This window comes from Leopardus geoffroyi, chromosome B3 (genome assembly GCF_018350155.1).
Source record: "Leopardus geoffroyi isolate Oge1 chromosome B3, O.geoffroyi_Oge1_pat1.0, whole genome shotgun sequence".
Lineage (NCBI taxonomy): Eukaryota > Metazoa > Chordata > Mammalia > Carnivora > Felidae > Leopardus > Leopardus geoffroyi.
Genome location: NC_059337.1, coordinates 48,803,680 through 48,829,826, shown reverse-complemented (window position 1 = coordinate 48,829,826; position 26,147 = coordinate 48,803,680). Strand labels below are relative to the sequence as shown.

The window sequence follows — 26,147 nt, the reverse complement described above, 5'->3', positions numbered from 1 at the left end:
AAAAATTGAGCATAGGTCTGAGAAAGAAAGGTTTAAGAGAAGCTGTCACCAAGCATTTTCTCCTGTAATTTTAAGGCCTTTTCCAGCCAAGTAGTACAGTCTTTAAATGATGCCATTTATATTTTGACTATTACAACTCTGCCAAGAAATAGCCTAAGCAAACATTCCATTAAAAATATATGCAGATTAGACAGAAAAACTATACCCCAATATAGTTTGAGCACACAAGATATTTTATTCCACTGTCTCTGCAATTCATTCACTTAAGAGAGTGTTGTGGTAAGTAAAGAAGTCTAAAAAGGATTTAACACATCAAATAAACATATCTCAATGCCAATTCTGTTCTGAAAACTCTAAGAGCTCTTTGCTGGCCTCTACTGGTGTGTTGAAACAATTCATGTAGCTGTTTGATATCTAGAGAGAAATACAAACCAAGCTGCATATTTCTTTGTATAAACAAAGTCCATACTTGTTTACATTTTTGAGTACTAGCATTGCCCTCGAGGTGGAATTAGTTACTACTGCTGATAGAGCTCCCACAGTACAGAACAGTAGACTGTTTGTTCTCCAAGAGCTTGTGATTTTGTATATATATTTTTTCTGCTTTGTATTTATTTAACCTTTACTTTATTTTCAGTTTACTAGGTAATAAAAGTTTAATATTTTAATTTCTCCCCCAAATGTCATAGACCAAGTTTGGTATTCTATTTGAAAGAAACAAAGTTATTTTTAAATAATACTCTAGGGTATATTTAAACCCCTTACCTGAATTTTATAGCTGAAACTCCAGTAATAAATATATACTGGCTCATTCATAGGAGAGTAAAAAGTAAAATAGTTCAGTTGTTTACACCACATGGTACTACACCCAAGTTGTATTTTTCTAAGTAAGATTTTTTCCTAAGTAAAAGCAAATATGTAAAACATATACTTGCACTTTGTTTAAAAAAGAAAATGCCTTAAGATAGATCTGTTCTCAATCACAGTCTTCTAAACAGTATTTTTAATCCATTAAGATATGATAAAATAGAAATACGGAATTTGTGAAATTATATTTCTGACTAGAACGATATAGCACTATGTTTTGGAATGTGTACAATAATCGCAAACTTAGCAATACAATTATTATATTATTTTGGTTTTATATAATCTACCTCCTTTACGATTTTATAGACTTCAGGAAATATTCCCTATAATCCTCTTTCCTTATAGAAGGAACAGTCCTAATCTTTTCACTTTGCCTTCAAATGACTTCAGCTTTTCTTCTTGAATTAAGTTAGGGGTCTCATAGCTTAAAGAACAAACACTTCTAATAGGCTAATTAATAGGATCTAACTGCTCATACCTGTGGCCTAAAACTTCTAGTTAAACTCCTCCGGTTGTTGATATAAAATAATGAACCTCAGGTATTTGGCTAGACAAATGTTTTCTCTTTGGTAAGCTTCTCCAGAAGCATCAGTTTCATGTCCCCTAACTAGGTATCAAGCTTCCAGACCATGAGGACCGTAGCCACACATTTCTTGGGACATTTCTGGGCTCATGCTCAGCGCCAAGTAAACACTAAGTAACACCAGAAAGGAGATTAAATGGATGGATAGTCACACTTACTCTGAGTGCCTAATGCTTTCTTTCAGGAATTTTTTTTTAAAGTTGATCCAGGGGTGTCTGGATGCCTCAGTCGGTTAAGCGTCCGATTCTTGATTTAGGCTCAGGTCATGATCTCACTGTCGTGAGTTCTAGCCCTGCAACAGGCTCTGCGCTCACAGTGCGGAGCCTGCTTTGGATCCTCTGTCTCCTTCTCTCTGCCCCTCCCTCCCCACTCCCTCAAAAATAAGTATACGTTAAAAAATAAATAAAAGTTGATTCAGCTATTACTGGAAATACTGAATATTGAAGAAAATTAAATTAAATATTGAATATTAAAGAAATATTGAAAAGCACCACAGCTGGATCGGAAGGAATGATGATTGAAAATTTTCAAAGAGGGGGCTTAAGACAAGGAAAAGTAAGGCAAGAGAATGATATGCACTTTCCAGCCTGCCAGTCTGAGTTTAAACTGCAGACAGGCTAAAGAATTTGCATTGCTGGTTCTGGGCTGGGATTGCACAGGATCTGTACCACCATTACAGCAGTTCAGTGGAGAGCCTGGGGTAGAATGTAGCCCCTTAGCCAAACAGATTCCAAAAGAGGAGCATCAATTCCAAAAGAAGAGGTGGAGAGTGGTCACACCCTCATCGGGGAGGAACCTATGCAAGTCCTGTAGAATTTCATACTCTGGAATGAAATGCATAATATCTGAGGATTAGATTGAAGCTCAGGACCCCACATTCTGAGATGTTTGGTTATTGATTATCTACACAGAAAATAATGTGATTAAATGTCAGGGATAGACTCTGGATGACACTAATCATTGATTAGAAATTTGAAAGCCAGAGTCCACTGTGATGAACAATTGTATGTGTCAATGTGGCTGGGCTCTTTTGCCCAACTGTTTGGTCAAACAGTAGGCTAGATGTTGCTATGAAGATATGTTTCAGATGTGATTAACATTTATTCATGGGGCGCCTGGGTGGCTCAGTCAGTTAGGCAACCAACTTCGGCTCAGGTCATGATCTTGCAGTTTGTGAGTTGGAGCCCAGCTTCCGGCTCTGTGCTGACACCTCGGAGCCCGGAGTCTGCTTCAGGTTCTGTGCCTCCCTCTCTTTTTGCCTCTCCCCTGCTTGCACTCTCTCTCTGTCTCTGTCTCTGTCTCTCTCAAAATAAATGAATGTTAAAAAATTTAAAAAAAAAACATTTAATTCAGTAAATTTTGACTAAAGCAGATTACCTTCCATAATGTGATGGGCCTCATGCTATCAGCTAAGGGCCTTAAAAAGCAAAGCCAGGGCCACCTGGGTGGCTCAGTTGGCTAAGTGTCTGACTTTGGCTCAGGTCATGATCTCACAGTCCGTGAGTTCGAGCCCCGCATCCGGCTCTGTGTTGACAGCTCAGAGCCTGGAGCCTGCTTCAGATTCTGTGCCTTCCTCTCTCTCTGACCCTCCCCCATTCATGCTGTGTCTCTCTCTGTCTCAAAAATAAATAAACATTGAAAAGCTGATCTTTTTTTAAAAAAAAAAAAAAGCAAAGCCAGGTTTCCTGAAGAAGCAATTGGACTTCAAGATTACAACATAGACACTCTGCCTAAGTTTCCAGCTTGCTTGCCTGCCCTACAGGTTTCAGAATCAAGACTGTGACATCAACTCTTACCTGAATATTCAACCTGTTAGCCCTGTCCTACAGATTCCAGACTTGCCAGAATCCACATGACCCAATCACAACCACATGACCCAATTCCTAACATCAAATCTGAAGCAGGCTCCAGGCTCCAAGCTGTCAGCACAGAGCCTGACACAAGGCTCGATCAAACTCACAAGCCATGAGATCGTGACCTGAGCCAAAGTCAGACACTCAACTGACTGAGCCACCTAGGCACCGAAGAGTACTCTTTTTCAAAACAAATGTCACTTATATGACAAACATTTTCCACAGGACTAGAAATTATCTGCCTAAGATTTTATCCGTTGCTCTTTGTTGTACATTTCCAAAGAGTATTTGTTAGGAAAAGGATATGTTCTTAATTTTGTTGTGAATGCTACACAAGAATAAACACAAATGACATTTACAGAGGCACAGGACATTTACTGCCATACAATCAACCCTCTTACTCTACCAATGGCTATAGTTTCTATGACATCTCAGGTAATAGGTAATACTTCAATTACCTGCTAGGACTAACAACAAATCAGAGGCTTAGAATGACACACACCACCCTGTTCTAATGATTTCTTGCTCCCTTTTCCTAGTAAAGCGAGCTTCTTGAGAAAAGCTGTGTTTCTAATTGAGAGCAGAGTATCCAACAGAGTTGATACCCTAAATGGCATACATTAGTTAACATACCACAGAGGGATGTATTCACAGTGATACTACTTTAATAAATTCAAAAATATGCAAAAGGAAACTATACTCAGGGGGTACATATGTATATGATGAAAAATTTTTGAAGGCAAAGAAATGATAAGCACAATATTCAGGACAGTGTCTACTATGTGCGAGGGAAGAAAAGGAGATGTGATTGGGGAGGGGAAGTGAGGGTTGTAGAGTTTGGTAATGTTCTAGTTCTTAAGTTGAGTCGTAAGTGCATAGGTATTCGTCATATTATTTTAAAAAAAGATTTATATTACATACACTTTTCTATATGTTTATTTTATGATTTAAAAACACAAATAGTAAATTCTACCTGGTCCCATCTAGAAGGAAAACAAATCTGTAGAGACAGAAGGAAAAAAAAATCTCTATTCTATAGAAAATGCAAAAATACAAGCAGAAAACAAACATTTCTGCATATGACCATATCTGATAAGCAAATCTTCAACATCTGTCATATCACTCAGCCTTAAAGAGTTAGATTGCAGTTAGTGATCAGTCTCCTTTGGCAATAAAAACACCCTTTTGCTTATTATGAGGCTAATTAATATATTTTAATTTCAGTATCTTCCATTAGTAGTATAGTTATCATTTCTTGAGGGAAAAAAAAACATGTCATGTAGTCCAACACTAAAAACAAATTTTAAAAATCCAGTTTCTTAGTTAGCTAAGAAGTGAATGTTTCTTTTTTGGTGCCTCTGTTTAATAACTGATATGCCTTACATAACACTGTCCTTTTTTTTTTTTTTTAATTTTTTTTTCAACGTTTATTTATTTTTGGGACAGAGAGAGACAGAGCATGAACGGGGGAGGGGCAGAGAGAGAGGGAGACACAGAATCGGAAACAGGCTCCAGGCTCTGAGCCATCAGCCCAGAGCCCGAGGCGGGGCTCGAACTCACGGACCGCGAGATCGTGACCTGGCTGAAGTCGGACACTTAACCGACTGCGCCACCCAGGCACCCCAACACTGTCCTTTTTTTAATGTTCAAATTTTATGTTCAAATTTTACAGGTTTAAAATATATATGTAAGAAGATGCTAAGAAGAAGATTTGGGGATGCCTGGGTGGCTCAGTGACTTAAGCATCCATCCAACTTTGGCTCAAGACATGATCTCATAGTTTGTAAGTTCGAGCCCCACACTGGGTTCTCTGCTGTCAGGGTGGAGCCTGCTTCAGAACCTCTATCTCCCTCTCTCTGCCCCACACTTGCATGCTCTTTCTCTCTTAAAAATAAATGTACATTAAAAAATTTTTTTTAATTTAAAAAAATTTTGAAAAGATGCTAAGGAGAAGATGTAAAAAGTATTCCTAAGAGACAAAATTAGGAAAAGGATAGGACTTCAAGATAGTCTTTAGGAGATGAGGAATCAGAACTATCATTTCACAAACATAAAATCAGGTTTAACTTTGCCCTTTTTTTCTTTGCCTCTGTAAGAGCTCGCAGTCCTTTAGAGGCTTTATCAATGTAAAGAGGACAGTCTTCCTTTGCAGAAGAGTGGGAAGAGGAGAAGGCATGAGACATGTAAGTACATACAAGTAACAGAAGAAATCCACTGCAAGGAGGAAGCACAGGTGCAGCCGCTCAGGGAGAAGTTTCCCTGAGCCTGTGCATACCCATCAGGCCACGCTGGATGAGGGTGAGGGAAGGCAAGACAATGTGGCCAGCTTTCCTGCTATCCCATCACCTGCCACAACAGGTCTTGAGTTAAGACCTGTAATCTGGTGAGAACTGGCAATCAAGAGAGGTGCCTGGGAGGAGAATGGAAGGGTAGAAAGTAGCACCAAGAAGGAAAAAAAAAATGTATCCACCTCTCCTTTTTGCCCAGAGCCTCCATAACCACCCCAAGTCATCTCTCACATCACAGATTCCCAGCGTATTTCCTCTGCTCTACTGAGATATACCCTGGCTTCGCATCACACTAGTGCAACATAACTTACCAATCGATTTTCATCAAATACTTCAAATAGAAGCCGGTGCTGCTGAGGATGGACCTAAGTTAAGAAAAACACAACCTTTCTTTAAAAACAAGTGAACATCAATCAACTTACGGACTCTGAGATAAATTCTTGAAAATGTTGCCATTTCCTAATTCTATTTAGGTGTATTTTAAATTATACGAGACACTTAATACAAAAGCAAACCAATCCTATGTCACCCATTTTCTAACAGCTTTACAGTAACAATGAAGTGGATTTGGGTGCTTATTTTTACATTTTTTCTAAAATAGAATGAAAGAAAGGAAAATAAAATGTCAAAAAAATTATTTAGATATTTGCAAGTACTTAAAAAAATAGGTTATAGGGGTGCCTGGGTGGCTCAGCTGGTTGAGCGACCGACTCTTGGTTTAGGCTCAGGGCATGATCTCATTGCTCTTGAACTCACTGCCAGCGCAGAGCCTGTTTGGGATTCTCTCTCTCTCCCTCTCTCTCTGCCCCTCCCCTGTGTGCACACTCTCTCTCTTTCTCTCAAAATGAATAAACTTAAATATATATACATATATATATATATTTATATATGGGTTATGTTTTAACTTACTATAAATTTTATTTACTGACTTCTCATTTACCAAGGTAGAACTACCCAAAGTGGATACTGACTTTATGGAAACTAGTTTTCTGAATCCTTTTTAGTAATGACTTTATAGAACCATTTGTTGCTTCTACTACATAGACACAAGCAGTCAAAAAGTAAACACTTAGTTTTCACTTACAGTATAAATAAAAATTAATGTGCAGTATTTTATTTTTCAAAGCTGATGCTTTCATGTTTGCTGAGATATTTCGACATCGAGTTAATATCTACTAAATATCAAATATGAAGAAAATCTTTAATAATTTTTATACCAGAGATTAAGATGACATACAAAAAATTCTCACGTTTAAGTTGATTTTTTCCCTATGAGAATAAATACATTACATTAAACACTGTGATATTTTAAAACTTTGGTTTACATGTTAAAAATATTGACAGTCTTCAGCAAAAGGTCCAATAAGTGTGAAAAATATATTTAGATACCTAAGCCAATGTCCAGTCTCCCTTATGTCCTTCTGAGAACATAATCTTAATTTTGCCTGCAGCAGCATACTCAGGGTCACCACATTGTATAACTCTTGGGGGAGAGAGGCATTAATTTTTTAAAACTGAAGTATAGGATACATTCAGTAAAGTATAAAATTTACTAACCTTAAATACACAGTCTGATGACTTCTTTTTCTAAGAATTATCAAGAGGTAGAATTCTTTTTTTTTAAATTTTTTTTTTAACGTTTATTTATTTTTGAGACAGAGAGAGACAGAGCATGAACGGGGGAGGGGCAGAAAGAGAGGGAGACACAGAATTGGAAGCAGGCTCCAGGCTCTGAGCCATCAGCACAGAGCCCGATGCGGGGTTCGAACTCCCGGACCGTGAGATCGTGACCTGAGCTGAAGTCGGACGCTTAAACGACTGAGCCACCCAGGCGCACCAAGAGGTAGAATTCTTATTTTAATCTAGGCAGACTAATTTCAAACTATATGCTCTTAATTACTAAGTTATACAGCCTCTCTAAGTTAAAAAAAAAAAAAAGAAAATTTGAGGTAAATGATCCAAAAAGTAAAAACAAGTAATTGTATTAACATTAAAAATATATATATATTTCATAGGAGAAAGCATTAGGTAGGACTACAGGTTCAATCCATATCATTTAGTGTTTACAATGAAGATACAACTGCAATAAACCTATATAAAAAATGCCATTAAGGGGTGCCTGGGTAGCTGTGTCAGTTGAGTGTCCAACTCTTGATTTTGGCTCAGGACATGCTCTCAGGGTCATGGGGTCAAGCCCTGAGTCGGGCTCTAAGCTGAGCATGCAGCCTGCCTGGGATTCTCTCTCTGCCCCTCCCCTATTCTCTGTCTCTGTCTCTCTCAAAATAAATACATAAATAATTTTTAAATACCATTAAAATATACAAAATACATACTAGTGAAAAGAAGGAATTATTAAAAGTAAATGTGGTCTTTAGTTTTGAAATTTTCATAGTGGCCTCATTTAGAGCAAGATACGTAAAGTACTCCAATGGCAAGTTAACAAAAGTTGCATTTTTTGATACTAGACAGCAAAGTTTGATACACATTTATTCAGTTCATTTACTTGGACTCTCTTCATTCTTACCATTTTTTTTTCAATTATGTTTCTATTTTTCTTAGTACTTTTCTTGATATTTGGCCCATTGAAAAAAATTTTTTAATTTTAATTTCAGTATAGTTAACATACAGTGTTATATTAGTTTCATATGTAAAATATAGTGATTTGACAATTCTATACATTACTCACTGCTCATCACTATAAGGGTACTTTAAATCCCTTTCACCTCTTTCACCCATCCTCTCACCCACCCTCCCTCTGGTAACCATAAGTTCTCTATATTTCAGAGACTGTTTTTATTTTTCAACTAATATCTTATTTTTTAATTTTTTAACATTTTAATTTAAATTTTAGTTAGTTAACATGCAGTGCAATATTAGTTTCAGGAGTAGAATTCAGTGATTAATCACTTACATACAATACCCAGTGTTCATCACAAGTGCCTTCCTAGGACCAATCACCCATCTAGCGCATCAACCACCCACCTCCCTCTATCAACCCTCAGTTTGTTCTCTATCTTTAACAGTCTTAAAAGTCTGTTTTTCTGTTTTCTTTTTTTTCTTTGTTCATTTGTTTTGTTTCTTAAATTCCACCTATGACTGAAATCATATGGTATTTGTCTTTCTCTGACCCATTTATTTCACTTTGCATTACACTGTCTAGCTCCCTCCATGTTGCTGCAAATGGCAAGGTTTCATTCTTTTTTAAGCCTGAGTAATATTCCACCACACACACACACACACACACACACACACACACACACACACACATCCCACATCTTTATCCATTCCTCTATTGATGGACACTTGGGTTGCTTCCATATTTTGGCTACTGTATATATGCTGCAGTAATCACAAGGGTTCATATATCTTTTAGAACTAATGTCTTTCATATTCTTTGGGTAAATACCCAGTAGTGAAATTACTGGGTCATATGGTAATTCTATTTTTACTTTGAGGAAACTCCATACTGTTTTCTCCAGAGGCTGCACCAGTGTGCACTCCCACCAACAGTGTACGAGGGTTCCTTTTTCTCCACATCCTCATCAACACTTGTTTCTTGTGTTGTTGATTTTAGTCATTCTGATAGGTGTGAGATGATATCTCATTGTGGTTTTGATTGGTGTTTTCCTGATGATTAGTGATGTTGAGCATCTTTTCCTGTGTCTGCTGGCCACAGCCTAATGACTTTTGATCTACAGATACTGTGTCATCATCACCTAGATCAAAATATCAAATGCTCCATTGTACTTTATGTATTGTTTTCTCTATAAACACCCAGGGACAAAGAGGCCAACCTACTGGCAGTCATTTGATGGGGCTTCTGGGAGAGTTCTTTAAATAGGGCTGACTCAGCTAGGAGAGATGTCCCTTTTGCCCTTTGCATTTCTCTTCCTGTCTTGGTTAGGATAGCTGACTCTCTTATAATCACACTGTGACCATGGAGCAACTATGGGGATGGGAACCCCAATCAAGGGTGAGACACCATGGGAATAGGAAAGTAGTGTAAGACAATAATCTTTTCTAAGATGTAGAGGAATTTGGGGAGAAGATGAAACTTGAGCTGAAATTTCAATGTTGGGAAGAATTTGCATAAGAAAATATAGAGAACATTCACAGCAAGGAGATCACATTAAGAAAGACATGGAGGCAGAATGAGCATGCTCTAAGGAAATCAAACTGATAAGAACATTTTTGTATTATAAAATGGCAGTGGTGCCTGCCATGACAGGCACCTGTTAGCGTACAACTCTTGGTTTCAGCTCAGATCATGATCTCATGGTTCATGTGGTTGAGCCCTATGTTGGGCTCTGCGTTGGCAGTGCGGAGCCTGCTTGAGATTCTCTCTCTCCCTCTCTCTCTGCCCCTCCCCTGTTCATGTTCTCTCTCTCTCTCTCTCTTAAAAAAATAAATAAACTTAAAAGAAAGTGGCAAAAAATTTTGATTATTTAGGCTAGAGCCAGGCTGAGGGCACCGAAATACAAAAAAAGGAGTTAGGACTTAATTGGTAGGAAAGAAAATGAAGCTTTTAAAAGAAAAATGACATGATGTAGGTCATACATAAATATTATTTTGTCAGTGATACACAAAATAAATTGGGCTGAAGAGAAACCCTGTGGGAACTGTTGCTCCTATGACTCAAGCATGAAGTGTGTATGAGAGCTTTGCCTGAGACAGTCCCAGTGAGAGTAGGAAGGGAGAAAGGCCATGACAAACATTTTGAGGAAGAAAAATCAAGTCTCAGTGTCTATCAAAGTAAAAGTGGGTAATGTCGATGTTTGAGGAATATTGCTAAAAAAATAGGTATCAGGTCTGATCTAATCAGACCTCTGCTGTCCTGGTTTGGCATTTAATTAATTGCTACCTAACAGAATTCTCTAATCTCACTATCTTATCTTTTTAATTTCTCTTTCCTATATAACTGGAATGACCTACCTAAAAGACTGTTTAAGCTATTTTTACTGCCCTACTCAAAAGGTGTTCCCAATAGCCTAAAGAATGAAATCCAAATGATTGAGCATGGAATGATCCCTCATGATCTGAGCCCAATGAGCCTCTCCAGCCACTTCTACAACCGTCCCCCTGCTGATAGTTATAGATATAGCAGTAAACAGAGCAGAAGAAGCTGAAAACTCAAAACAATGCAGAAGGTTGAAGCAAGAGGGCAATTGCCCCAGTGAGACCATGTTTGAATAGTACTTTACCCTCCGGATGTTATACACACAGACACACTTATCACACAGTTTCTCTTTGTGCCTGATTTCAGTTATAGGTTTTGCAAAAATGCAACCACCAGTTTTAATATACAAAACTTACATGGGAACTAAAAATGTAACATGTAATTGTTGAGTGTTTATGCCTTTTATGTACAGAAGCAGTAGGTGATTTTTTCTATTCTATCACTGTTAAGTATGATTAGGTTATCAGAGATCACAGATGTATACACAGAAAAACTGTCCCTGAAGGAAAAAGAAATGATTTAGGAAACAAAAAGAAAACACTTAAAAAAATGTAAGTAGAAATGTTTGGGAAAGTTTTGCATCCATAAAGCAAAAATAGGATACTAGAAAAAGGGAACAACTAGAGAACAAAGAGGTGTTGGAAGTAAAAATGACTGTTGAGGGGCACCTGGGTGGTTCAGTCGATTGGGTGTCCAATTCTTGATTTTGGCTCAGGTCATGATCTCTCAATTTGTGGGATCCAGCCCCAATGACAGTGCAGAGCCTGCTTAGGATTCTCTCTCCCCTCCCTTATCCCTGTCCCTCCCCTGCTCTCCCCCCCCCCGCCAAAATAAATAAACAATATGCTCTAAAAATGACTGTTGAATTCAAATATAAGCAACCTAAGGTACATTTGAAAAAAATCTCTCAAAATGTAGAACAAAAAGCTAAGTTAAGGAAAGTAGGAGAGAAAATAAAAAAGTGGATTATTTGAATCCTCTTTCAATGAAATAATTACATTCTAACGCCCTAAAGTAGAAACTGAGAAAACTATGTGTGGGTCAAGTCCAGCCAGCCACCTGCCTATTTTTGTTTTTTAAATAGCCTATAAGAATTTTTAAAATATTTAAAATGGTTATATTTTAAATGGATATATAAGTAACTTCATAATACTCTCAATTTTTGCCTCTAGGCCCATAAACCTAAAATATTTATTTACTATATGTCTCTTAAAAAAAAAGTTTGCAGACCTGTTTCCTAAGACATTCACTGTATGTTATCTATTAATTTCTCTCCTATATAACTAGCAAGGTACTGGATAAGACCATCCTTGAAAGGTATGAGAAAACACTCAAACCACTTCCTGTGTTCTTTGGTTCACATGAGGAATTCTGGTTGAGAAAGAATTAGTCCAGGTGACTCTACAACAAACCAGTTGGAATACCCAAAATAATAATACAGAGAGAAGAAAACTATTAAAGAAATTATTTACATAAACATTTTCAGAGCTGAAGGGAAACAGGAGTCTTTAAATTGAAATGCTTACCAAAGGCCCAGCACAATAATGGATTTTTAAAGCTGTACATACAAGGCATATCACTGTGAAATTTTAAAACACTGGATAAAGATAATTGTCAAATGTTTCACAGAAAAAGAACCACCACCAAAGGAACTAGAATCAGACTTTTCAAAAGCAACACACTGCTCAACGATGTTATCATGAAGCCATGCCCTCAAGTTTCTAAGGAAAAATTATTTTCAACCTAGAATCCCATGAGGGGCCAAACTATCAGCCAAACATAAGTTGGCTGTTTACTCATCTGTCATAGCTTGAAGTCAGATTGGGACATGGATGTGCAGGCAATTCAGCAATATGGGAATAATGGCCAGAATAACAAACAACAGTTAAAAAGTGGTTCCTCCTGGGAAGCAGGGATAGGGTGAAGGAAGTTGGGGCTCTAGAGTCTACCACTTTCCATTATAGCCCCTTTATACGATCTCATTTTAAAGCTATGTGTGAATTCTTTGATGAGATCATATTTTTAATTTATTAAAAAAAGGAGTAAAGCTATGGTCACAAAAAAATAGCTTATAGGGTCATATTTTGGGAAGGGTAAAAGCAGGAGAGACAAAAATTAAAATGCTGATGATAGGTTTTTTGAAAATCAAAAATAAGCATGTAGGTCTATAAATACATAAAACAGTAGAGAGAAAAATTTGGCAGAAGAGTAGCCAAATTTTTTCAAAGAACAACAAAGGTATTGGTAACTGTCAATTTACTCTACAGGTTCATAAAGAATCTGAAGTAATGTTCCTGGAAATTCTACAAGTAGATGCAGGAAAAAAACAATGCACATACATTTTTAAAACGTAGCTTTATTAAGATATATTTCACATACCATACAATTGACCCATTGAAAATGTACAATTTAATGGTTTTTAGTATTTTCATAGTGTACAACTACTATCACAATTTTAGAACATTTTCATCACCTCAAAAAGTAAACCTCATGCCCTTTAGCAGTCACCCCTAACTTTCCCTCCACCACCCCAGTCTCAGGCAACCTCCAATCTATTTTCTGTCTCTATAAATTTGCCTATTCTAGATAGTTCATATATATGGAATCATATAATATGTGATCTTTTTTAATTGGTTTCTTGCTGCTTTTTCGAGGTTCACCTGTTTCGTAGCATGTTATCAGTACCTCATTTCTTTTTACAGCTGCAAAATATCCCATTGCATGCATATACCCCATTTTGTGTATCCATTCATCTGTTGATGGACATTTGAGCTGTTTCGACTTTTTGACTATAATGATTAATGATGCTATGAACATTCATGTGCAAGTTTTTGTGTGGACATATGATATTAGTACATCTTAAAATAAAACTGTGTAGGGGTGCCTGGCTGGCTCAGTCAGTTAAGCATCCGTCTCTTGATTTCAGCTCAGGTCATGATCTCAAGGTTTGTGGGTTTGAGCCCCACATCAGGCTCTGTGGTGGCAGTGTGGAGCCTGCTTGGGATTCCCTCTCTGCCCCTCCCCCACTGACTCTGGCTCTCTCTCTCTCTCTCAAAACAAATAAATAAACTAAAAAAATGTTTTAAAAGAACACTGTTAAATGAATTAGATATTTTTTATAAGCATACAGCATTATATAAATAGAAAGTATCTTGGCATTTTTATTTATGTGTTTTATGTCTCTCTACTTTCTCTATATAGCAATTTTCATCAACAAATATAAAAATAAACTATAGATACATAGCTATGGGAGGGCATCTAAACACTAAAAAAGATACATAGTGAACAATAAATCATTCTCTTATCCTTGTCCTACTCTCAGAGAAAACACAGCACTTTCTTAGGTCTTTCCAGAAGTATTTTATGCAAATACCAGCATATGAGAAAGCAATTTTTTGTTTCTGTTTTAACACAAATAGGTGTATCATGCACACAGTGTTCTGTGCCTTAGCTCCTTCATTTAGCATATTTTGAAACAATGCCTTATTAATACATATACATCTGTTTCTTTTTAAATATCTGATGAGGGTTTTATTGTGTGGCTGTACCATAATTTACTTAGTACTTTAGGGTGTCCTCTATTTCTTCCTAGCTAACAGGATTCTGATTTTATTCAAATAGTGGATGACAATGTGTGTCAGGGATAGATGGTCACTCCCCATCCCCAGGGCCTGCATCCTAATTCTTCTAAGCCTCGTGGTAATTCCATTCTCCTTACCAAAGACTGGGTTAGAAATACATATATGAGACAATTGTAGCCCATGAGATGAGAATCAAAGTTCCAGGGTGAGCTTTTTTGAAAAGGGTACTTCACTTTTTTAAGAGACACATGTTGGAAAACTCTCTCCATTTTCTATCTACAGACAAGATCGTGTGAGGCTATGATGTTTGGAGCTGCTGCAAGCATCTTGTAGCCTGGACAGAAAGCTAAGAGAATCTCAGAGAGGCTGGGTCACACATGACTGTCCAGATGCTGCAGTCACCCCCATTCCTCTATGTATGATCCTTATTATTAGAGATAATAAACGTGCATATTGTTTAAGCCAGTATTAGTTGTTACTTCAAGTATGTTACTTGGCCCCCCAAAACATCCTAAATGGTACACTTCTGCAGACAGAAGGAGACTTCCCTAATATCTCCCTGACATTATTCCCTAAATTCCCTAATATCTCCCTGGTATTCACTCCCTAGCTTCTGGTGTTTTCCCTTTCATAATGCTCAGTACACTGGCAATTATTTTGAGAAGGATGTTCATAGGAGTCCACAGTAGACAGTGAGCTTTGTTGAGGGTAGGGACTGTGGTCATCTCATTAGCAAGCATCAGCAAAGTGCCTGGAAACAAATATAGAAAACTATCACACCAATTTTTTGTGTGTATGTAGAGGTGAGGAGTATAAATATATGCATAAAAATACATAGGAAACAATACAGGAAGATCGCACAGTGGTGGTTTTACGGTGATTAAATTACAGCTGATTGTTATTTCTCTCAATATATATATATAATGCAGGGGCGCCTGGGTGGCTCAGTTGGTTAAGCATCTGACTTCAGCTCAGGGTTCATGGGTTTGAGCCCCACATCAGGCTTTGCACTGACAACGTGGAGCCTGCTTCAGATTCTCTCTCTCTCTCTCCCTGGCCCTAGCCCATTCGCTCACACACTGTCTCTCAAATTATATAAACTTTAAAATATATATAATACATATTATATATAAATATAAATGATACAGAAAATATTTATAATTGCTTCATTTGTCAGAATTTCCAGAACCAGAGTCTCTACTAGGCAGATAGATAAAAGGAAAATTTTACTACTTTGAAAGGCAACTTTGACAAACAAGTAACATGCTCATAAAAGGGCTCCTCAGACTCAAACAAACACAGAGTTCACCCAGGGGTGGCGGAGTATGCACAACAGAAAGAACCTGTGTTCCCACATTTTGAGATCTATATTTTCCTACAGAACACATGCATGAACATATACACATTACGTAAATACAGTTGGCCCTTGAACAACATGGGAGTTAGGGGTGCATTTGAAAATCTGCATATAACTTTTGACTCCCTCAAAACTCAATTACTAAGAGCTTACTGTTGACCAGAAGGCTTATGGGTGACACAAACATAAATCAAGATAATAAATGTGCTTATTGTTTTTTGTGTACCTTGTATGTATTATATACTGTATTCTTATAATAAAGCAAGCTGTAGGAAAGAAAATGTTCTTAAGAAAATTGCAAGGAAGGGAAATACATTTATAGTACTGTGCCACATTTTTAAAAAAATCCACACATAAGTGGACCCACAGTTCAAACTCATGCTGTTCAAGGGTCAACTGTATAATATGATGAGTATGACTACTAAGGATACAAACGAAGCACCATGGGAATATGAGGAATGGAGTGAGCTGTCTTTTCAGATGCTCATCCACTATGCTCATACAATGTGTACATTGTTACCTTACTTGCCTGATGTTTTTCCCTCCTGTAACCTGCCTCCCTTAGTCTCATCTGAGCAACTCTAAGTGCAGGTTTCACTATAATTTGCTATTAAGCACTAATTTCAATTTGGAGTCTTTCCTGTTTGTTGATCTACTAATAACAATTCTCCACAAAAACTTTCTTTGAACCTCATATTTTCTCAAAGATGTAAAGGTTCCCTTCAACGTCTGACCAAAATTTCCATTGGTTAAATGCCAAATAACCAAGTTTTGACTATATTTATATTATCTCAATAAATATTTTATGTGAATACATTCAATTGAAAATATTTTGTGCTATGTAGAATGATATAAATGACAAAGAGAAAAACAGAGGACCACACATAATAATGTCCTTTCGACAGAAAATACTAAATCACCATGTGTTGTCAGTTCTATTCTAGCTGTGATGAATCAGCATTCATCTATACAGATTTTTCTGGTCGTTCTTACAATATATTTGCAAAGTTCTGTTGGAAATAAATGTGCAGCCTATGGTCCCAGAGTAAAGTAATGCTGGCTGGGACATTTGGTAACAGTGAAATTCTAGTAAAAGAAACAATGAGTAAAAGACAGGAAGGTCCTAAGCCTGCTCTATCATTTACAAATAGTCTTCTTTTTTATTTTTGTGTTAACATCTCTAATTCAAAAGTAGTACCGACTTTCAAGCATTCTTTCTAATGCTGGCTCTGATATATTTTTGGCTTTTAAAGAAGTTTTCCATTTGCGCTAAGTTAAAATTATTGCCATAAAGTTGTTCATATTACATTATTATTATTATTATTATTATTATTATTACTATCTGTAGGATACTCCTTTCATTCTTGATAATGGTCATTTGAACTTCTCTTATTTGAGCTAGCTGTAGTATATCAATTTTATTAATCTTTTCAAAGAAGCATGTTTGGTTTCATTTATTTTCTTGACTTTTTATCCATTTTCTAGTTCATTGATTCTCATTCTTATTTCCTTCCCTATATTTTGTTTTCTAAGATAGAAACTTAGATCACTGGTTTTAAGTCTTTCTTCTTTTGTATATAAGCACTTAAAGGTGTAAATTTGTCTCTAAGCACTGAATGTGCTCATCTCATATTTTGATAATGTTTTTGATTTAATAATCAAGTTAAAATGTTTTGTAATTTTCCTTATGATTTCCTTGTTGATCCATGGCTTATTTAAAATTATGTTGCTTAATTTCCAAATTATTTGCGGATTCCTCAGGTATATTTGTATCACTGAATTCTATTTTCAGAGACATGTTGAATCTTAAGTCTGTTAAATGTATTCAGACTTGTTTTATGGCCCAATATATAGTCTACCTTACTGAATGTTCCATAGGCATATAAAAAGAATATATATTCTTTAGGTATTATATGTAGTCTTCCATACATGCTAAATTGGTTGACTGATAGGTTGTTCAAATTGTTTATGTATTTACTAACATTTTTGTCTAGTTTATCACTATTGAGAGAAGAGTGATGAAATCTTCAACTATTCTGAATTTATTTCCCTATGTCTTTCAATTTTTGCTTTATAATTTTGAAGCTTTTTTATCAGACATCTTTTCTTGATGACTAAGCCCTTTTATGATTATGAAATGTTCAATGTCCCTGTTTATCTCTAGGAATACTTTTCATCCTGAAGTCTACTTACCTAATGTTAATACAGCCATATGAGGATTTTTTGGGGGGGGGGGGCTTGGTGTTTGAATGGTGTATCTTTTTCTGTACTTTTACTTTTAATGTGTCTTTATACTCAAAGAGTGACTCCTATTAAGAGTCTATGGTTGAACCTTGCTTTTTTCTTTTTTTGGCACTTATTGATATGGTTGGCTTTACGACCATCGTCTTTCTATTTCTATTTTTCCTTCATTCCTCTTTTCTTCCCTTTTCTCTTTTTAAAAAATTATTAATCAAGTATTTCTTGGTATTTCATTTTTTTCCTTTATTGGAGTTTTACCTATAAGTTTCCATTTTAATTTTTTAGTGGCTGCTCTGAGGATGACAATATGAATCCTTAAACATCATAACTCTAATGGCCAGAGATGAGCTACTTGGATCTCTTTCAAGAGAACCTGCATTGCTGATTGACAGCTCCCAAGTGACCCTGCACCTTTGAATCTACCCATTGTTTCCTCCCTGCCTACTCCCAAAGACTGGGCACAGCAGGGATTTAGAGCCTGGCCATTCATGCCCAACACAGGATTTCTCTAACAATCTTTCCTGGGAAACTCTCTGGCAGCTTGGATGAGACTTTCTCAGAACTGTGCTGCAATGTGGGGCTCTTCTTACCAATCCTTTTCCCCCTCCTTGCACAAGTGTTAGGGCTGCATCATGATCAGAAGGCTCTTCCCATATGTGTGTCCTCCCTCTTTAAGCTTCACATGTGCTTCCCCCCAAAACCTCTTGCGTATCTATTCTCATCTGAGTGTCTGTTACTTAGAGGACCTAAACCAACACAGATGGTATGGATGGTAGGATTTTAGGACCAGCTCACACTTACCTAATGGCAAGGAGCTCCCCATCCTGAGAAGAATGTGGGACACATAAAGTCACTGGCATAAGGCAGTGGCTCAATACCTAAAGACTTCTTCAGCGGTGTGCTGGGGAAATGCCCTGGCTAAAATTCAGCTTAAACTGAGTCCACTGGTTCTGTGATCCACCCAATAGTCATTTTCCTTGTTTTCAAATGTAAAATTGGGACTGACATACTGGAACTTGGATCCCCTCACCACCACCACCACAGTGAATCCATTGGCTTGTGGGATAAGAGCTATCAAAGTGAGAAGGCCAAGTGGAAGCCGCTGAAACTGTCCTCCCTCTGGTCAAAGTAATAAATCTAAAACAACATTGAATAGATACGACAACAAAAACACAAACAGCAAAAGAAAAAATAAACTGAACATCCTCAAAATAAAAAGCTTTTGTGCTTTAAATAATACCATCAATAAAATCAAAACACACAACCCACGGGAGAAAAATTTTGCAAATCGTGTATTTGACAAGGGACTTGTATCTGAAAATACAAAGAACCTGACAACTCAATAACAAAAAGACAAATAATCCAATTATAAAATGGGCAAAGAATATAAACAAACATTTCTCCAAAGAAGATATATAATGGCCAAAAATCTCATGAAAAGATGCTCAAACATCATTGGTCATCACAGAAATGCAAATGAAAACCATGAGATACCATTTTACACCCACTAGGGGGGCTAACATAAAAAGATAATAACAAGTGTTGTTGGGCACCTGAGTGGATCAGTCGGTTAAGAGTCCGACTTTTGATATTGGTTCAAGATTTCACAGTCATGAGATAGAGCCCTGCATCAGGCTCTATGCTGGGCATAGAGCCTGCTTGAGATTCTCTCTCTCTCTCTCTCTCTCTCTCTCTCTCTCTCTCTCTCTCTTTCTCTCTCTCTCTCTCTTTCTCCTCTCTGTCTCTCTCTCTCCCTGTGCCCTTCCCCCATGAACACACAGACATGCACTCTTTTTCTCTCTCTAAAAAAACAAAAAGATAATAACAAGTGTTATCAAGGATGTGGAGAAATCAAAATTCATACTCAAAACTCACACACTGTTGGTGGGCATGTAAAGAGGTACAGCCACGTGGAAAACAGTTTGGCAACTCCTCATGTGATTCAGCAATCCTACTCCTAGGTATATACTTTCAAATGAAAATATATGTCCACACGTTATTCTTAACAGTTAAAAAGTAGAAACAACCTAGATGTCCATCAACTGATGCATGGATAAATAAACTGTGGTTATCCATACAGTGGAATATTATTTGGCAATTTCAAAAATGAAGTACTGATGCACACTATAACATGGTTAAAACTTGGAAACCACGTATTGTATGAAACCATTTACAAGAAATGGCTCAAAGAGGCAAATCTAAGAGACAGAAAGTAGGTTGGTGGTTGCCTGGGAAGAAGGGCAGGTGTTAGAAAAAAATGGGAGTGACAGCTAGTGGGCATGGGATTTCTTTTTGGGCTAATGAAAATGTTCTAAAAATTGATTTTGTTGATGGCTGCACAACTTTTTGAATATACTAAAAACCACTGAATGGTATACTTTGAGGGGGTGAATTGTATGTTATGCGAATTTTATCTTAATAAAAGCTGTTTTTATAAAACAAAAATCTTGCAACCTGCTGTGAATATCAAAGATTAGTATCACTACTAAGGACCTAAATGATACATGGGTGGTTCCTATAATAGGTTCATTTAATTCTCCAGTCTGGTCCCTGCAGAATCCAGACAAACTTTGGAGAATGACTGTAGATGCAAACTCAACCAAGTTAATAGCCCCAGTCACCCACTGGTTTCTGAGCACAAGAAGTCCAGAGTGCCCTGGCTACAACAGTAAACTGTGGTTTGATGGGACTCACTATGTCCCTTGGATTGAGTGTGCTTTCTTTTGGGAACTTGGACCTCTAACTTAGTAAAGTCCAGAGTTCTCTACAACTCTCTAGAGCACATAATCCTTTAGTGGGTCTTTGGAAATGATGAGAAGTGGGGTCACTCCTGCTTCTACCCCTTTGTTCCTGGACCCATGTATACTTTCTATTGCAGACAGAGCATCATGTTGAAGTCTCTGCTTTAGTGAATAAACTGGCACCCCATCTTTGCAGACTATTGCCTGTGCCATCAGTAGGACATTCTAGTGTGCTATAAGGTTGCTTGCTTATGGATGACGTCGCAGGTGATGTAACCAATGGATCCCATGGTCATGAGTTCATTCCTACATCTCTTTCTCTAGAAATTGAGTCCCCTGGAAGGATGAAATGTTATGTAGATTTCTATCCCTATAAAACATGCATTCTGTAAGCCCCCAGACACTTGTGCTGGCTGAGGTTCTGCAGACTGGAGAGGCAAACCCACACACAGAAGTAATTGGACAACAAATTACTGGTCCTTTCAAAATGGAAGGGGCCCAATTTAGTAAGCTTACCACAAAATGGCTATAGTCATGAAGGTTAATGGTTAGCAGTTTTATTTTCTTATAAAATATTCATTTGGTTTTGGGATCAGGGTAATTCTGACCTCATAAATGAATTGGGACATGTCCTCTCCTCTATTTTTGATAAGAGATTGTGTAGAATTAGAATTATTTATTCCTTAAATATGTGATAGAATTCAGCAGTGAAAACACTTGGGCCTTAAGTTTTCCTTCTTGGAAGGTTTTTAACTTCAAAAGCAATTTCTTTAAGAGTTGCAGAATTTTTCAGATAATTTATTTCTTCTTAAACTTTTGGTACTATGTATCTTTAAAGGAATTGGTCCATTCATCTAAGTTGCTGAATTTATGGGCACAGAATTCATAGTATCCCTTACTATCCATTTAATGTCTGTAGGTTCTGTGGCATCTTGATGAATTTACTGTTTTTTATTTGTTATTGTTTTTTGGGCTATATCTATTACTTTCTAGTGGTTGCACTAGGGATTACAATATACATACTTAACTTTTCATGGCCCACTTAAAGTTAGTATTAAGCCTCTTGACATAATATGTAGAAACCCTATAACAAAAGGTTACTTTATCTTCACTCATTTATATTTTGGTTGTAATATGTATTATATCTACCTAAATTATAAATTCCACTAGTGTTTTACTTTTTCTTTTCAATAGTCATAAATATTTTAAAGAACTCAAGAGGGAAAGATAGTATAATAACCAATACTTATTCTATTGCTTCTTCATTTCTGAAGTAAAATTTACATCTGATATAATTTACCTTCAACCTAAGTAATTTCCTTTAGCATTTTCTTTAGAGTATGTCTATTGGCAGTAAATTCTCTTATTTTTCCTCAGCTTAGAATACCTTTATTACACTATCATTCCTGAGGGATATTTTTGTTAGATATAGAATTCTGAGTTGACTGTTGTTTCTTCCTTGCTACCTTACTTATGCCGTTTCATCATAGTTTCTGAAGAGAAATATTTAGCTTTTTAAGTCATTATACCTCTATACATAATGTACCATTTCCCCTGTTTTCAAATTTTCTTCATTATCTTTGGTTCCAGCAACTTGATTATGATGTGTCTGAGCATGGTTTTCTTTGCATAAACTCTCTTTGGGTTTTGCTGAACTTCTTTAGACTATAAATGCATTTCTTTCAATAAATTTGGAAATTTTGGTAGTTATTTCTTCAAATATTTTTTCTTGCCTTTTTCTTCTTCTTCGAAGACTTCAATGACCCAAATATTAGGCTCTTTTAATATTGTTTATAGGTCCCTAAGACTGTATTAAGTTTTCTAATCTTTATTTTCTGTTCTTCAGATTAGATCATTTCTACTGCTTATCTTCAAGTTCACTAATTCTTTTCACTGTTATCTTCATTCTGCTACTGAACTCATTCAATGATTTTTTAAATTTCAGATTTTATATTCTTAAGTTCTAATGTTTCTATTTCATTCATTTTTAGTTTTTAATACGTGATAATATCTATTTTCCCATTCATTTCAAGAGTGTTTACCTTCATATAATGGAGCATAATTATAACGATTATAATAGCTGCTTTAATATAATACAGCTGTTTTATTGGTAATTCCAATATCTGCATCATCTTGGTATTGGCACTTGTTGATTGTCTCTCCTTTTGAGAACTGGTCATATTGTTGAGGTTCATTGTACGTAAAATAATTTTAGATACTTTTTTTCAGCATTTATTCAATGTTTATTGATTTGAATTATGTTGTTTGTGTTCAAACTTAAATATCCATTTGGTAGTGCAAAATAGGCTCTTTTTTTTATGGTACCTTCATATTTTTAATACTATATTTACTTTTTAATTTACATCCAAGTTAGTTAGCATGTAGCGCAAGAATGATTTCCAGAGTGGATTCTTTAATGCTCCTTATCCATTTAGCCCATCCCTTCCTCCCACAACCCCTCCAGCAACCCTTTTCTCTATATTTAAGAGTCTCTTATGTTTTGTCCCCCTCCCTGTTTTTATATTATTTTTGCTTCCCTTCCCTTATGTTCATCTGTTTTGTATCTTAAATTCCTCTTATTAGTGAGACATATATTTGACTAATTTCACTTAGCATAATACCCTCTAGTTCCATCCATGTAATTGCAAATGGCAAGATTTCATTCTTTTTGATTGCTGAGTAACACTCCATTGTGTGTGTGTGTGTGTGTGTGTGTGTGTGTGTGTGTGTGTGTGTTACATCTTCTTTATCCATTCATCCATCGATGGATATTTGGGCTCTTTCCATACTTTGGCTATTGTCAATAGTGCTGCTATAAACATTGGGGTGCATGTGCCCCTTCAAAACAGCACACCTGTATCCCTTGGATAAATACCTAGTAGTGCAATTGCTGTATGGTAGGGCGGTTCTATTTTTAACTTTTTGAGGAACCTCCATACTGTTTTCCAGGGTGGCTGCACCAGTCTGCATTCCCATCAGCAGTGAAAAAGAGATCCTCTTTCTCCATGTCCTTGCCAACATCTGTTGTTGCCTGAGTTGTCCATGTTAGCCATTCTGAGAGGTGTGAGGTGGTATCTCATTGTGGTTTTGATTTGTATTTCCCTGATGATGAGTGATGTTGAGCATGTTTTCATGTGTTGGTTGGCCATCTGGCTATCATCTTTGGAGAAGTGTCTATTCATGTCTTTTGCCCATGTTCCTGACTTTAGGGGTAAGCTCTCAGTTTTTACCCATTGAGGATTATATTAGTGGTGGGTCTTTCATATATGGCTTTTATGATCTCGAGGTATGATCCTTCTATCCCTACTTTCTTGAGGGTTTTTATCAAGAAAGGATGCTGTATTTTGCCAAACGCTTTCTGTTCATCTATTGAGAGGATCATGTGATGTATCACATTGATGTGACATACCACAGTGATTGTTTTGCAGATATTGAACCAGCCCTGTATGTCACGTATAAATCCAATTGGTCATGGTGAATGATTTTTTTAATGTATTGTTGGATCATGTTTGCTAGTTATCTTGTTGAGGAATTTCGCATCCATGTTCATCAGGGAAATTGGTCTGTAGTTCTCCTTTTAGTGGGGTCTTTGTCTGGTTTTGGAATCAAGATAAAGCTGGCTTCATAGAAAGAGTGTGGAAGTTTTCCTTCCATTTCTATTTTTTGTTACAGCTTCAAGAGAATAGGTGTTAACTCTTATTTAAATGTTTGGTAGAATTCCCCTGGAAAGCCATCGGGCCCTGGCCTCTTGTTTCTTGGCAGATTTTTGATTACTAATTCAATTTCTTTACTGGTTATGGATCTGTTCAAATTTTCTATTTCTTCCGTTTCAGTTTTTATAGTTTATATGTTTCTAGGAATTTGTCTATTTCTTCCAAATTGCCCATTTTATTGGCATATAATTGCTCGTAATATTCTCTTATTACTGTTTATATTTCTGCAGTGTTGGCTGTGATTTCTCCTCTTTCATTCTTGATTTTATATATTTGGGTCTTTTCCTTTTTCTTTTTGACCAAACTGGCTAGAGGTTTATCAATTTTGTTAATTCTTTCAAAAAACCAGCTGCTGGTTTCAATGATCTGTTCTACTGTTTTTTGGTTTAAACAACATTGATTTCTGCTCTAATGTTTATTATTTCCTGTCTTCTTCTGTTTTTGGGTTTTATTGACTGTTGTTTTTCTAGCTCTTTAAGGTGTAAGATTAGGCTGTGTATCTGAGATCTTTCTTCCTTCTTCAGGAAGGCCTGGATTGCTATATACTTTCCTCTCATGACCACCTTTGATGCATCCCAGAAGTTTGGGGCTGTGGTGTTATCATTTTCATTGGCTTCCATGGACTTTTTAATTTCCTCTTTAACTTCTTGGTTAGCCCATTCATTCTTCAGTACAATGGTATTTAGTCTCCAAGTATTTATTATCTTTGCACATTTTTTCCTGTGGTTGATTTCAAGTTTCATAGTATCATGATCTGAAAATATGCACAGTATGATCTTGATCTTTTTGTACTTGTCGAGGACTGATTTGTGTCCCAGTATGTGATCTATTCTGGAGAACGTTCCATATGCACTGGAGAAGAATATATATTCCGCTGCTTTAAGATGAAATGTTCTGAATATATCTGTTACGTCCATCTGATCCAGTGTGTCATTCAAAGCCATTGTTTCCTTGTTGATTTTCTGTTTAGATAATCTCTCCATTGCTGTAAGTGGGGTGTTGAAGTCCCCTACTAGTATGGTATTATTATCAATGAGTATGTGTTTGTGATTAATTGATTTATATATTTGGGTGCTTCTACATTTGGAGCATAAATGTTTACAATTGTTAGATCTTCTTGGTGGATAGACCCCTTAATTATGATACAATGCCCTCTTCTTCTCTTATTACAGTCTTTATTTTAAAGTCTAGATTGTCTGAGATAAGTGTGGCTACTCCAGCTTTCTTTTGGTGACCATTAGCATAACAGATGGCTCTCCATCTCCTTAATTTCAATCTGAAGGTATTTTTAGGTCTAAAGTGGGTCTCTTTTAAACAGCATATAGATGGATCTTGTTTTCTTATCCATTCTGTTACCCTATGTCTTTTGATTGGAGCATTGAGTCCATTGATGTTTAGAATGAGTACTGAAAAATAGGAATTCATTGCCATTATGTTGCCTGTAGAGTTGGAATTTCTGGTGGTGCCCTCTGGTCCTTTCTAGTCTTTGTTGCTTTTGGTCCTTTTGGTTTTGTTTTTGTTGTTGTTTGTTTGCTTGTTTGTTTTTGCCTTTTCTCCCCTCAGAGAGTCCCCCTTAAAATTTCTTGCAGGGCTGGTTTAGTGGTCACAAACTCCTTTAATTTTTGTTTGTCTGGGAAACTTTTTATCTCTCCTTCTATTTTTTTTTTTTTAATTTTTTTTTTCAACGTTTATTTATTTTTGGGACAGAGAGAGACAGAGCATGAATGGGGGAGGGGCAGAGAGAGAGAGGGAGACACAGAATCGGAAACAGGCTCCAGGCTCTGAGCCATCAGCCCAGAGCCCGACGCGGGGCTTGAACTCACGGACCGCGAGATCGTGACCTGGCTGAAGTCGGACGCTTAACCGACTGTGCCACCCAGGCACCCCTCTCCTTCTATTTTGAATGACAGCCTTGCTGGATAAAGAATTCTTGGCTGCATATTTTTCCAATTCAGCACATTGACTA

The 26,147-nt window shown here is 36.7% G+C and overlaps 1 protein-coding gene across 4 annotated transcripts in view; it reads right to left on the bottom strand.

Annotated features, from left to right (window-relative positions):
- NEDD4 (NEDD4 E3 ubiquitin protein ligase) overlaps positions 1–26,147 on the bottom strand; it is a 137,715-nt gene that overhangs the window by 80,159 nt on the left and 31,409 nt on the right. For 3 of the 4 annotated variants that reach the window (XM_045449657.1, XM_045449659.1, XM_045449660.1), the window contains one exon: positions 5,903–5,956. The exons of the other annotated variant lie outside the window; for it this stretch is intronic. In XM_045449657.1, the coding sequence (XP_045305613.1) occupies positions 5,903–5,956 (54 nt within the window). The remainder of the gene's footprint in view (positions 1–5,902; positions 5,957–26,147) is intronic. 4 annotated transcript variants of the gene reach the window in all.